The following is a 15,183-nucleotide window of genomic DNA, read 5'->3' on the forward strand; positions in this document are numbered from 1 at the left end:
AATGAAGCTACAAACGTTTAGGATCTTAGTGAATATTTTTGATAAGCCTGCAGAGGAGGAAGTGCTGGCCTCAGCGTCCTGGCGGTGTTCAGTTTGTCACCTGCCGAGATCGACTCAAAACCTTTCCATGATCGACCGGTCGATCGCGATCGACGTATTGAGCACCCCTGTTCTAGGGTGTATTTAGGTACAACCTAGAACAGCCCCATCCTAAATGGGCTCCATAGATCCCATCCAAAATGCCTTTTATGTTTGCTCTCCATGTGGTTATTTCAGTTAATTTCCATWAGACCTGTCTGAGACCCAGCTAAGGCTAAAGGTTCCCCAAAGGGTTTTCTGGACTGTAATGGAACCCAATAGGTCCCACACCGAAACTAACGTCAACTCATCCTGAAAATGATCCACATAGGATTCACATACACATAGTACTTTCTAAACATTTTCTCATGGGGGCCATGTGGGTATGACATAGTGATAAAAATAGGCCCTCATATTCTGTTCGGTCACATTTGATGCTCATCATCTCTGGATAAGGAGTAGGAGCCACTTTAAACTGATCCTCCTAATACCTATATGAGAGCCAGATAATACCTACAAAGGGTGTCTAATGCGTTTCCCAGATAGAGGTTGTGTTTGGTCTACTTGGCAGACTGTGACTCAGTGGGTAAATTAAAACTTTTGAAAGGCAGAAAGTCTAGGCAGCTAATGGTAAATACCATAAATGTGCATCGAGTCTTTTCTCGTTGGGTTAAAGCTATTTTAAAAAATCAGCTAAAAAGCCAAAGCAGAAGMATATTTTAGTAATAACCAGGTCTGGGGTTGCCATGGAGAAGATCCAGATATAAACTGTCCACACTCACATGTTTGACACTGGCTTTCCTGAGGACCCCAGCAGCGTCCGATGCAGGAGCGATGACAGCGCCTGCCTGGAAAACAAAGCAAACATGTCAGACAAACTCCAATGAAACCGACATGTCGCAGCRAGCRGGTCGCCAAAACTTTCTTCTGACTGGTGACAGGGACACAATTGTGGAAACTCCTGAGCTGACGAGACAATAGAGTGGATGTGGTTGGTGAGGAAGAGGAGCGTGAAAACAGGGCCTCTTCTCCCTTTCTGTCAGGGAAAGTGGGACCTGACAGCGCTCATCTGGCTGTGGCCCATCATCAAGACTTAATTGACTATGGGTTAATTACACAGTGAGTGGAACAACGCCGCCGATTGTCACCCGGCCCCTTCAGCCACTCCCACCACAGGTCCCTAATGTTAAATACTGACTACATCTTGGCAACGGGCAACAATTTGGCAACCTCCACTCCCACGCACTCTCTTGTCATTTTTGTTGGCCCACCTCCTCCACACTTTAGTGCTTTACTCCCCCACTACCTTCTTCCTCCATCAGCTCCATCTAAACAACAAAACAACAATGTTTCACATATTTTGCATCTAAAGGTCTCTCCTAAAATGTTTTTCTTGGTCCTGCTCTCTATGAGGTCTTGTTCGCTATGTTTTCAAGTTGTTGCGATGCAGATGCAATTCTGCTCAAGATCTAAAGGACTGGTAGTTTTGTGAATTTAATATCCACTAATCCAGATTCTGTCTGATTCTATTRGAAACCGCCAAAGTACCAGTGTCCTCGATGTTTCTTCTGCTCAATCGATTTGTTTGCGTTGTGTCCAGACACTCCCATTGTGGTCTCTTCTGTCCAAAGGGCGTCACTCCAGAGGTCATATGGTTTCTTCGGATGCAAGTTTGCAAAAATGCTGCATTCTTTAAGCACTTTCGTCCAGAACGCTTCCAGTTTTGCAGCGTCTTTGAGCATTGTCTGGTCAAAACTTGGGGTGAATTTGCTGGGGAAGACTGGCAAGGCTGATGTTAGTGGTAATTGTTGGTTAATGATAATGATGATGATATACTCTACTTTCACTCTTGTCTGGACTGATACTTTTTTTGTTTTGGCACATTGTGTTGTCCCTAATTTTTAGAACTTTAATTGTATGTCTTTTGTTTTTATGTCTTTTTTGCATTTTACCCTGCTGTAACACTAATTTCCCTTTGGGACTTGAATAAACCTGAAGCTTGGCAACTTCTTCCGATGTTTTTCACTCATGACTAATCTCTCTCACTCCAAAGTATTTTAAAGCCCCTTCCATATTGATGTGCAGCAACATTTCCTTATTGGCAGCAATGTGTTAACTCCAGTTTGTCTCAAACCTCCAGAGCATCAGCCTCTATAGAGGTGATCACAGTAGTGAGGATAACTTATTCAAGTTAAATTCACAAATTGTCTAGACAAACCTCATAATGTATCCTTTCAACTCACCCAAAGGTTGAGATACACACACAGAAAAGTTTGCAAGAGTCTKTCTTCAACCGCCAGTTCGTCTGACAGCAAATGTCCACTGGACAGAGAGGGAAGCGCCACTTCAAACTAGCTGTCAGCTTTATTGAGATTTACAAAGAGCCCAGCCGACAGCAGCTCCATGGGCTTTGCTGCAAAAGCCATGCTGGTTTCAACTCCACTGGAAAAGGTTCGCATGTTGATCTAACACCAAGTGATTTCACTTCCAAATCCCCAGCAGGCAAACAGAATGAAATAAAAGCGATAGGTCATGAATGTTCATGCGTGGGTCCGTGCGGACGCCGGGGGATTGGGGGGAGGAGGGGTGCTTTTGGACTTTACTCACATCCGTTGTTGCTGTTGTTGGACGGRACCACCAGCAGCTCCGCCTGGGGGTTCTTGATAATGTCGCGCCAGTGGATGGTGTCGGTGTGGCACAGGAACTTGTTCTGGTCCACGTACACGCCGCCGCTCAGTATCTCTGYACGGGGAGAAAAAAGGTAGAGGGAGACAGGAAGAAAAATTAGCATASAGCCGTGGATTTATGGCGGATTTATGGCACATGTACACCGTGGCAGGAAATCAATACTTCAAGGTTAACTCTTATGGTTCTTTTGTGTGGAAGTCCCACGTTGCAAACGGCGTTCCCTTGAAGCGCGTCTGAGCATGAAGGTAAATGCTATTGACAAATGTGCGCCTTAATTCAATGCCACGTCCACAAGCACTGATGGCTGGAATAAAGAGACTAATCAACTAAAGGCTGCTGGATGGATTTCACATGCAAACTTAACAACAAAAGCTTTTAAGGAGAATATATTGTGTAATTTTAAAACTACGTGATTTCATTTAGCTGCAGATTTCCTCAGCCTGGAAGGCAAACAACAGGCTGAGACAGGAGACTGATGCATTTAGAGTATCTGTTGACTTTTATCTGAAAGTGAACTTGAATCATCAAACACAATCGACTTCCTTCAACTAAAGGCTGGTTCTTTTTTCAGATTGCGTCTTTTCATTTTTATTTTTCAGACGCCCAACCACTCAAACACCATCCATCCATTTTCTTGCACCCTTGTCCCTCAGTGGGGTTGGGAGGGTTGCTGGTGCCTATCTCCAGCTAACGTTCCGGGCGAGAGGCGGGATACACCCTGGACAGGTCGCCAGTCTGTCGCAGGGCAACACAGAGACACACAGGACAAACAACCATGCACACACACGCGCGCGCGCACCCACACACACACACACACACCTAGGGGCAATTTGGAAAGGCCAATTAACCTGACAGTCATATTTTTGGAATGTGGGAGTAAACCGGAGTACCTGGAGAAAACCCACGCATGCAGGAGAACATGCAAACTCCATGCAGAAAGACCCCAGACCGGGAATCGAACCCAGAACCTTCTTGCTGCAAGGCAACAGCTCTACCAACTGTGCCACTGTGCAGCCCCACTCAAACACATTTTATTGAAATTGTGTAGACTAGACCAACTCTAGTGTTGTGAGTAGAAATGAACTGATTCCAGTTTCTTGATGATCGCTAATCTTTAAAACTATTGAGACTGATTTGGATTTTTTTTGYCTGAGAAGTCGCTAAGTTGGGAAGAGTGGGTTACTTTTGACCTGGTAGGTCTGACAACTGAGGAAAATTGATCAATTATAAAAATGTATTAATTATTTTAGTTGCTGAACAATAACTTAAAGACATAATATATTAATAAAACAAGTAGAATCGTCTGATTTCTGTGCCTGCATCACTTCCTGAGTTGGAAAACCAAATTTATGCCATTCTTAAGTTGACGTCAAGGGACGTRCAAAATCATTCCAAGGGCTGCAAACGGCCCCAKACCCACACTTTCAACACCCCTSTAATRGGGTTTCCATAGSTTAGTTTCTGTACTGGATTTTACTTTSAGATATATTTCACATTAATATAAAAACTTATTTTTTTCCCCCTGGCATAAAATCCCATTAGAACACATGAAGGTTTGTGTCTGCGGCTCAGAACAACAACASCTGCTTAATGAAATCGGATTTCTGAACCATGTGACTTTACAGGAAGGTTAGCGGCGCCGCCGTAAAGGCAGGATCCCCATACCGAGCAGGCTGAAACAGCAAAAATATGTTTTTCTCAAGGACCGGTGGCCTTAACAGATGCCAGAGTAGGATAATAAAGCCTAATCCCTCTCTATGTTACTAATCCAGGTTTTGGACACAGACTCTGACTATAATGATGTAGCGGTAATCCACCTCCCTCCCAAGCCGTGACCTACGGCGGCAGATCCACCGCCGCTGCTGCTTCCTCTGCAGCTGCAGCCCGGTGCATCACTAAACCTCCAGAGGAGGATGGAGGGAGGGGATTTAGATGCAATCACCTTGCATTCCCCTGTATCCTCCAACATGAAGCCTTATTCCAGGAAAGCACTTGTCATAATAAATTAAATTAAATTTTAAATAAGTTGGAATGCGACTCAGATTAGAGACGGATAAGCTCAGAAAGAAAAGAAGGGCATTGTCTCTTCGGGCAGATTATTAACAGCGTATGAATTATGTGGACGCCTCAGCAGCTCGGGAAGCCGCACACAGGAAGCTAATCATTACCATCCGACACCCTGATTAAGGAAGTGGGCCTTGGTGGAGACAGGGACATTCATTCACGGGCTCTTTAGAGGTGACATGGCGCTTTGTCTGCTTGCCGAACGGCCCGCAGCACCCGGTTCATGTAATCATGTTCCCGTCAGCGCGGCGCATCGATCACCGCACGCCCCCGTTTACAAGCAGAAACATTCGCGAGCTCCCTTCAAAAGTGACGCAAAGAACGCTCTTAGAAGAGACGATGCAGGGTGAGACGGATGGGTGACCTGAGGTGACCTTGGTACGACCTCAGCCCAGATCCTGCAGCGCTGTGACGGATGCGGAGAAATGGACGCCGGACTGTAACCAACCAAGGCGGCCCGTCGCTCGGTAACGGTGGCCGGCCTTGAGCTTCTGAATGATGTCTGAGTTTAGGTGGAACTCCAAACTCAGCGGATGTTATGGTTATGGGATTTATGGTGCTCCAGAAGTCAATGCAGCATCCGGACACTCAGGTTCTGTCGCTTCATTCAAATTACTGCACAAATACTTAATATTTTATTAAACTAATGTTTTTCTGCACTCTATCATAGTTTTTCCACCTCTAAGCACTGGACCCAGCTCCCACTGCACTGCAGAAAACCAAATGAAATCTCTCCAATTCCTTTGATTTAAATTGAATATTTATTACGTTTTATTAAATTAAAAAAAAAAAAGATTCTGTGACATACGTTCTTGTAGTAAAACAGATGAACCGATAAATATATGGAGATAATTTACAGGCCCAGTCACTGTCCAGTGGTTATAGGGACACTATTGACTTAACACAAGTGCTGGAGAGGCTTCACGTTCCCAAGACAACCAAGAAGGTAAATAGCAGAAAAAGTCAAAAATGACAAACTGAACTACCTTTTCCACCTGGGACCTTTGGGTAATGGCAGATATAATGGATTTTGATACTTTCTGGAGAGCCGTCCCTCTGTCAGGGCCTGACTAGGCCCCCAGATGTTCCTGCAAATGCCAGCGGCCGCACTCCAGCACACAAATTGCTGTCCATCCAAGCAGGGGCGCTAACTCTTCCAGCGCCGGGGATGACAAGCCTGGACCAGGTGGCCATTCATTACTGGGGCCGCGGCCACCTGCTGCACTCCAGCACCGCCGATGACTCCATAACTCCAGGTTTCCATCAGGAAGCCACAGAGGACGGATCGGCTTCCCTTTTGATTCACAGGTCATCGTAAAAACTAGTTCTCCGCATCGCTGGTGGATGCTCAGGGTCTGTACAGGCACGGGAAGTGGTTTAACAGCTGTTCTCAAATGAACGTCAAACTAATTGTTGCTCTACGGAAGGCCTGACATGCAAAAAAAAAGATATGAAAAACACAAAAAATACGCAGATAGAATGGTCAACAATGGTTTTAAGATTGTTTCTATAACATTTCAGAGCAACACACACAAAAAAGAAACTAACTCCAAATGTTATTCTTCATAAATTTTAAATAGAATTGAATTTGATATTTATTTAATTTGAAATAAAAATAAAAACTGTGCAAAACTAAAAAAAAGCAATGTGTTATGCTGTTTAACCAACAGTTGGGGTTTATTTTACTCATATAATTAGATGCCAAATATTATTAAATAAAATTTGTGACAATACTGACTTTCCATATTACTCTTCCGTTGCCATTGACTACTGGAAAGCCAAATACTAATAAAAAACAAGCAGACAATCATTAAAGCTAACTTTTTTCGTCATTTCCAGCTGCCACAGCATTGCTTTGGTGTGGAGTGCTTTACATAATATTTTGGCCTTTGGTGCATGTTAGTGTACTTATCTGGAAAAACTAAGCATTTTGAAAATATGACAACTTTTTTGTTATATTTTGTGAACTTACATGTGGAAATAAGGCAGATTTTTGAGAACCATTAAATATTACACATCATGATATGTGTAGAATTTCACCAGTTTTTAATTTGTCTGATGTTCTGCTTAATGTCTAAATGTCAGTTATTAAATCACACCACGTTATTATGATACAATTTATCACTAAAATGTTTAACCTTTTAAACCCTTAAAATACAATATAAAATTTAGTCTGGTTAAAAATAAAATGTAATATATCCAAATGTGAAATTGAAACTGTTAAAAAGAATGCTACATATTTTTTTATTTGATATTCTATTTTTTTTATTCTAAAAAATATATTTAATTTCTGATTTATGTATAAGTGGAGGGCATTATGTTAGTGTAAAAGTTCAAATGTTACAAAATTCAAAACAAGAAAATTTTGCTGAAACATGAAACCCGGAATTAAAAACAAATTAACCATGGATCAGAGCAGCTGGGAATTCCAAAAGTTAAATTATTCAAAGATGTTAAATAAAAAGGTTTAAACATTTTTGGATTATACTTTTTTTTTATGAACTGCAAAAATGACTAGAACTAAAATAATACAACTTGGCACAATTTGGCTGCTGAGTCTAGCAATATTTTGAATAGTAACTTATTATTTTAGGCTGAACATTTTGAGAATCACAGATATAGAATTCAATATGATATAATTAGTTATTTTACTTCGAGATGCTGCGTTCTTTCAGTTGTTCTTTTACTTTTTTATTTTTTTGCAAGCTTCACATAAATTTGCCAGGAAGTTCTTGATTTCAATCAGAGCTTGGCTACATTTTACAAGTGGACCCCAATCTGGAGCCTTTATCTGCTGTTTCTGGTATTGTGTATGTTCCTGTCGCTCGGTGCCACTGGGTGCTGTGCTCCCCATGAAGCCCTTTTATGTGCGCACAAGGCCGCCGAGGGCCCTGCTGCCATATGGTCAGGTCATGTTTTGCTTCTGGTGTAGCATTTTTGCTACAGATCTCTTGGCACTGAAAATAAAAAAAAAAGAAGCTTTCAGCGTAATGGAGGAGTAAGATTCTTGGCGAGCGGAGGTTGAAGTGTCGGGTTGAATCAGAGATACGAGCCAAGGCGAGCGGTGGAACACAATGTGGGCTGGGATTGGGAGAATTCCTCAATATATAAAAAAAAACCTATTAAATTAATACCCCCATTGTATTAAAATGAGGTATTTATCCGTTTCTTCTGGATTATGGAGAGATGTGGGTCAGTTAAATTCAAAATCCCCAATGCTTTCCTTTTTTCTTAACCTGCTTTTTCATGTCATTTCTATMCAGTGCTTGAATTTTGAGGAAGATGCGTAGAATAGGTCTGACACTTGATCCTCAGTTACCTTCTTTCAAATACTTCAGGTTTTTTGTTAAATTTATGAAAAACATTTGTTGCAGTGGTTCCTCTGGGAGGCGTAAGAAGTCTGGAAGAAGCATGTTTGCCACACGTGAAGGTTTGGTTATGGAGTTTGAGGCCCGCCATAAGGGATCTCACGGCGCTGCTGCCTAATGTCTGCGTGTTGACCTCAAGTGCTGGAGGTCAAGGTTCGGTTCCGGTGGGTCGTGGTGGCCCAAGGGGTGGTCCAAGGGGGTCCGGTGCCCCAATCCCGGGTGGGTCCTTGCCATAAGGCGGAGGGGGTCCAGACATGACCTGGAGGTGGTTCTTGAAGAAAAATTTCACCAACTATCTGCCTGAACACCAAGGTTCTGCAAGTCCACGGGTTGGTCCTGGAGGTCAAGGGTGTATTGGGTGGAGGTCCAAGCGGGCCTTCGGTGCCTGAGTCATGGGTGGAAAAGGCACACGACAGCCTCTTGGAGGCCAAAGATCTTTGAGATCTCGACCTTGGACTCTTGAGCTGGGTGTGGGTAGGGTTGGGTTTAAGGTCACTGGAGGTCCCAGAGCCACGGGGTTTTTTGAGAAAGGTAAGGCAGGGTCCTGGTAACCAAACCCCGGGTATGTAACCTCCGTGAGCGGTCCCGTTCTGGAGAACCTGGCCTGGACATAAGGAGGTATGGGCCAGTGCTTCCAAATGGCCRTGTTTAACTCAAGTCCTGGAGATCCATGTGGGATGTCCAGGACTGGGTGCCTGAGTATTGGGTGTAGAAGGCACATAACAGCCTTAAGGAGGCCTAAAGTTACTTTGAGATCTCGACCATGGGTGGGGTTGGGTTAAAGTTCCCCGGACATAAGGAGGTATAGGCCGATGCTGCCTAATGTCTGCCTTACCAGGGGCACCAGACATAAAGGGATGTCCAGGGGCTCCACCGATGTGGGTGTCCCGTACTCGGGCATGAGTKCCATAAGCCAGAGCGGTCCGCCATTTGGCAGTACGGGACATGTGTTATTTCAAAGTTCCCAGACACAAAGGGATGTCCAGGGGTTCCGCCAAATGGCGGGTCCAGTGCCCCAATCCCGGGTGCCTGCCATATGCCGGAGCGGTCCGCCATAACCTGAAACAGGACTTGTGTTATTTCAAAGTCCCCAGACATAAGGCGGTATAGGCCGATGCTGCCTAATGTCTGCCTTACTAGGGGCACTAGACATAAAGGGACGTCCAGAGGTTCCGCCAAATGGCAGAGCCCCTGCCCGGGTCCTGGTGCCCCAATCCCGGGAAAAGAAGCTCCATAACTTCCCGCCCTGGTTCTCCAGAACCAGTTCCACTCTTCCAGTGGAGGTCCACGGACCAGTCCCGATTCTGAAGAACCAGACAGGGGGATTTTTGACAACTTGCTGCAGGACTGAGGGTGTCCAAATCCCAGGGAGGGTCCTGCCATAAGCCGGAACGGTCCGCCATTTGGCGGAACGAGACTTGTGCCATTCAACAAAGTCCCCAGACATAAAGAAGCATCGAGGCTCCCGGCAAATGTCCGAGGCCCTGCAGGGCTTTGGATGCTCCAATCCCAGGTACAGGACCTCCGTGAGACCCCCCTGGCTCTGGAGAACCAAGCTGGCTTCGGGATTAAGTCATATTTTCTTTACGTAGGTTTATGCGTTAATGGGGGTGGGGGGTAGGGTTAGGGTTAAGGTCCCTGGAGGTCCCAGAGCCACGGGTCCCGTGGGGTTGTTTGACATGGACTTGTGGGGCTCTGGTAACCGAACCCATGGGTCAGAACCTCCGTGGGTGGTCGTGGTTCTGGAGAACCGGGCCAGGACATAAGGCGGTATAGGCTGATGCTRCCTAATGTCTGCCTTACCAGTGGCACCAGACATCTCGCAGCAGCGAGTCCTGCTGGAAAATGGCAGTCTATAGTCCTTATAACCTCACGTAAGGCTAAAGACTTGGGGGGGAAAAAGGCTTTCTGCAGCCAGTGGGAAGTGAACCCAGGTCTCTGGGGTGGAGACCGAGCAGCTAAACCACTAAGCTACAGGAGGCATACGGATTACCTGGGCTCATAGTGCTTATGACTGGTACACGACGGACCCAGGACCAAAAAAGGAAGCGGCTTTTCCAATATCTTGTACATAAAGGGTTCTCTGGGCAGGCAGACCTCAAACCCGGATCTCCATGGTTGGAGTCAGGCTACCGGACCACTTTGCTAACAGAGATGTAGAGTGGTAGGGCTCCTGGTGSTCAAGAGGTGATGTCAGCATTTCTGGACACTTGGAAGCACCGGCTCATGCTGCCTGATGTCGCCGTGTTACGGCCCGGTGACACCAGGAAGCATCCGGGCATTSTAGCAGCAGTTGACACCAGGAAGCATCCAGGCGTTGTTGCAGCAGTTGCCACCAAGGAGCAGAGAGTGGTGCTCCCAAACGTCGAGCGCCACTTGGCATTCATCGCCGGAACATCCCCTAACCTCCGGCCAAATGTCAGCAGTTGGAGGATTTTTCAACCAATTTTTTGATTTTCGCGCGGCCAGGTGCACGTGAAAAATCGGGTTCTTTTGGAATGGGGTACCCCAGATCGGGCCCTTTCGAACGCCCCGGGYCCTGTGACCCTGTGACCTTTGGTTAGGCCGGTATGATTTTTCAAAAGTGGGCCCTAAATGCTGCAGGATGTCCGAGAAAGGGGGGGTGGCCCTAGGGTAACCTAACCCTAACCCTATGGATGCATGATATTATCGGCATGTTTGCTCTGAGTGTTGTCATTGTCTTAGAGCAGGGATGTCCAAAGTCGGTCGGGCCAGTATCCTGTATATTTTAGTTCTCTCCCTGGTGGTAGTAACAACCTCCTCAGCAGGTCAATGTTCCTCTTGATGCAGGTGTGCTAAGCCAGGGAGAAAACTATAACATCCAGGATACCGGCCCTCGAGGACCGACTTTGGACACCACTGTCTTAGAGGGAGCAGATGTCATTAATAAATTTGACATTAAACATAGTGCAATTTGAAAATGTTGCATCATTTTCAGCCTCCTTTTTAGCATTTAGTAGGCTAAATTGACAAAGATAATACAGCATTTTAACTCCACAGTAGAGAAAGCCATATAGTTTCAACAAGTATCTATAGGAAAAAAATATCGGTATTGGTAATCGACCAAATGAGTTGTAGTATATTGGAGTATTGGATACAGACCAAAAATACAATATCGTGCGTCCCTACTTTTATCTTATGCACAATGAGTGTTTGATTCTGATCTCCATGGAGACCAGTTGAACAAAGGAACCCTAAGTCCAAAGTCCAAAGGAACAGGTGAGGAGTGGAAGTTACACATGCCTTTAGTATTTCAAATCTCTGCTTTGAAAACCTGGTTGCTTCATGCGTACCAAACAAATCCATTTCCTCCATCGTCTTAAGATTTTACACAACAGTGTACAAAAACTAGATGAGAAAATGGGTGATAAAGCAAAGAAAATCCTTAAAATACTGACAAAATGCTTGAAAGACTAGTTGTGTTTCAGCTGAAGACTTAAACCAGTAAGTCTGAATGTCCTGACAGCATTACCATGACCTTTTATTGAATATTACTGTTAAACCAAACAAGGTAAGAGCAGCAGCGTTGGCTTTCATCGCAACATTCATCTGTACAGCAACATTCCCARAATGGGGAAAAGACTCTTATTGAAAGTAAAAACCATTTCCATGCCCGTCTGCCTTTATAAGCCAATTAAGCCCATTTCATAGGCATTCAGCTGAGCACAGTCCTTTATTTTGAAGCAGTTTCCAGGCAATGATAGCCAAAGCACCAATCAGTGACCGCGGCTCTGAACGAAGCCTGCTGATGAGCTTTCATCAGTGCTGCTAGCCACTTGTCCCGCATCTCTTCCCCTGCCTAATTACGCTGATGAATAAGGCTGCGACAGAGATCCGTCCTCCGCTGATGAGTCCATGCGTTTACCCTTATTGTCTCGTCTTAGTGGCAGGCGTGTCGCTTTTCACGCAGCTAAAGCGGCGCGCGCCCAGGGCATCCGCCCTCTGCTCTTCTTCATTAGGATCCACCTAAAGCTCATCCTTCAGAAACACTCAAACCCGGTTCTCACCCGCTCTCCTGTTGTCGTTTTTATTTGAGTCGAACTCAGCGAAAACAACARGAGTCAGCTCACATGCRCAGCTCTGAAACCATGCCTGGTTTGGCGTATTGGGTGTCCTCCACTGGCCTGTGTGAAAACTCACAATCAGAAACTGTGCACGACAAACTCTGTATATTTGTGGCTTTTATTTTGAAGGTGACATCTCCACCCCAACCTAAACATCCTTCCAAACAATGCTAATTCCTATAAGGAATCTTTGGGTAAAAATGTTCTAAGAGGAAAACTGACACAAAATAAAGAAGATGTATCAATATATATATTTTAAATTTCCTCCTAAGTTAAATTGCTATGATCTGCTTGTGTGGATGTAAATGACCAGACTATATTGTTGCTTATTTTTGTGAATATGTTTTGTTGTCGATTATGTCTACGCTTAATGGATATTTTATATTGGAATCTTTTTTTTTTCTGGTGATCCAAAATTGTGTAAACTTTGTGTTGATGTTTTCACTACATATTTGAGCCAAAATGTATTTTCTGAATACATTATCGTTGCATTTCAAACTCTGGTAGTATCATTCTCTGGGGTTAAAATCCATACAAATGTTACGTTTTCACACCAGGTGAAGGTAAGTTGCAGAACGTTTCTATTCCTGTAGCTTGTGGTTCTGGTACCAAGTTGTGAAAACTATTTTGGTTCTGTTTTATCAGCGTAACAGAGTCGGTGTGTGAGYCAACATTATTAACTTCATTAGGATGTTTTTTGTGTTGAAGAGACGTAGAAACCCTAAAATAATACAGAAACCCTAAAATATTCAACAGTTCTTGTGAAACATTGACGTATTGTAGCTAATTTTATTTTGTAGCTAACAGAATATTATATTCTGTACAAGAAACTGTCTCTTTCTTTTACTACACTTTGCAGAAAACTTTGAAGGTCAGTATGTTTTATTGCTCCACTTTTATTGTGCTAAAGTTGGCCCATTGCTCCTTTTTTATGTTATATTCTAATAAAAAAAAAAGTGTGATTGTGTAAAAATATGTATATATTTATTCAGGGGCTTCAACATTTATGAAACTAATTTGGACAGTGTGAGTTAAGATCTTCCAAGGACTTTATAGAAGAAGTCAGTTCTCTGCYGTGATTGGACGGCTTACTAACCAGCAGATGACGTTTGTTATCTAAATGTAACAAAGTGAGCTAAATGTACAGAGAAGTTCCCCAACGGTTCGTGTTTGTATGAGTTCTCCGCTCGTTTTCGTCCATCTGCACATTCTCGGACACAGACTTGTCAGACGGCGTGACAGAAGGCGGCGAACTGTGTGGGGGAACGAAACAAATGGCCTTCATTTTCTTAGAGTGCAGAACCTCTTCAGGGAGCGTGACACAAGCGCAGCAAATCCGCAACTCTGGTAAAAATGGCGACTCGCATGAGAGCGAGGCGGAGGGAGCYGGAAGCGCCGACATGTTCAGGGAAATTATGTTCAAATTTCAACTACCTGGGGGAAGAATTAGAAATAAAAACATTTACACACGCACAACTAGATTTTTGGTGAAAAGTACGAAATCTCTGCTCTTTAAGAGAATATTTAGCCAGATGGATAAAAATTTTGGCACTTTTTTTCTCCCATTGATGTAAGCTAAGTTAGTTTTAAACATTTAATGATTCCATATTTCATCAATGCTGTTATTTATTTCAACAAAAGGTGAATCTATAATATTTTCTTAAATGTTAAGTGATTCCATAACAATTTCCCCAACATTTAGGATTTCTGTCAGATGTAATTCAGTGTTTTTCTTAAGTAGTGAGTAATTCCACAATCTTCAGCTCAGCTTTGAATTATTTCATAATACAATTTTCATCATTTTGTCCTGCAACATWTTGTTTCCCCTCAAAATTATATGATGCTTATCCTCAGTGCTTGGTGATTCTGATTGAGCGCTTAGCTATGTTTTAAAAATAAAGTCCAGCTATTTCCTTAAAATGTAACCAACTTAAAGTATTGATTATATATATTTTTGCCAGATGTTATAAAATGAAATATAACTTTTTTATGGAGAAACATTTTAACACAGATGTTATATGCAATCTCCTRAAAACAGTTCAAAATTAAATTAAAGTTTTGTATTTTCTTTACAAAGAAATACCATAATCTGAGGCAAACTCTTGACTCTTCTGTAAAACAAGCACCAGTCCCCGAGGTAGCCCCCCCCTCTCCCCCCAGCACCTCCAAGTGTGTTTACATTAAAGTGGGCTGTTGAGAAAGAGGCTACATAAGTGAAAACGACTTCCCAAATTCTATGAATAAGTGTTTCGCCTCCCGCCTGCAGCCGAGTCGGACGGATAAACGGCTGCAGATTGCGAAGATCATGCAGGCAGAAAACAGGAGCCGGTTCGCCGCCAGGCAGGTGGAGGAGAGATGCTCTGCTGTTGTAGTGACCAAAATGAAATGAAGCTCCTAAAGGTGCGAGTCAGGAAGTTAGAGGGAAATGTTGGGTACGCTGTATTAGTCACATTGCCTAAAAAGCTGCCAAAGTCGTTTGTGCTCCGTTTTATAAATGATACAATTTTTCCAAGTGAGATCCTCTGACTTCAGATGAACTGCCTCTGCACCATGCAGCGGAGGCGGCTCTCCCGAGTCCCGTTTCCCCTCTTCTCCATTATTAGCCCTGCCAGCCAAGGAGATATTACGGCGGGTGACGAATGGGTGAGGGGCGACAGAGCGGGGGAGGTCCAACCCTGTCTCTCTGACTTAGCCCCRCCCTCCAGATGCCGGCCGCCGCRGCCCTTCAGATAACCATAATCGGGTTTTAAAGCCCCCAGATTAAATTTAGCAGTCTGGACTGATATTGTTTTGCAGTGAATCCTGATGAAAAATGCTTCACTTTAGGAGATTATGGATGCTGTGTAGGTGGGAGGGTGGAGATGCACCCCCCCACCACCACCACCTTAAAGCTTCAATGG

The 15,183-nt window shown here is 44.0% G+C and overlaps 1 protein-coding gene across 1 annotated transcript in view; it reads right to left on the bottom strand.

Annotated features, from left to right (window-relative positions):
- LOC103476823 (receptor tyrosine-protein kinase erbB-4) overlaps positions 1-15,183 on the bottom strand; it is a 112,467-nt gene that overhangs the window by 86,270 nt on the left and 11,014 nt on the right. Inside the window, exons 2-3 of the mRNA XM_017302062.1 lie at positions 2,686-2,820; positions 861-926 (exon numbers count right to left, since the gene is read on the bottom strand). Of these exons, the coding sequence (XP_017157551.1) occupies positions 861-926; positions 2,686-2,820 (201 nt within the window). The remainder of the gene's footprint in view (positions 1-860; positions 927-2,685; positions 2,821-15,183) is intronic.

This window comes from Poecilia reticulata, linkage group LG2, assembly GCF_000633615.1.
Source record: "Poecilia reticulata strain Guanapo linkage group LG2, Guppy_female_1.0+MT, whole genome shotgun sequence".
Taxonomy (NCBI): domain Eukaryota; kingdom Metazoa; phylum Chordata; class Actinopteri; order Cyprinodontiformes; family Poeciliidae; genus Poecilia; species Poecilia reticulata.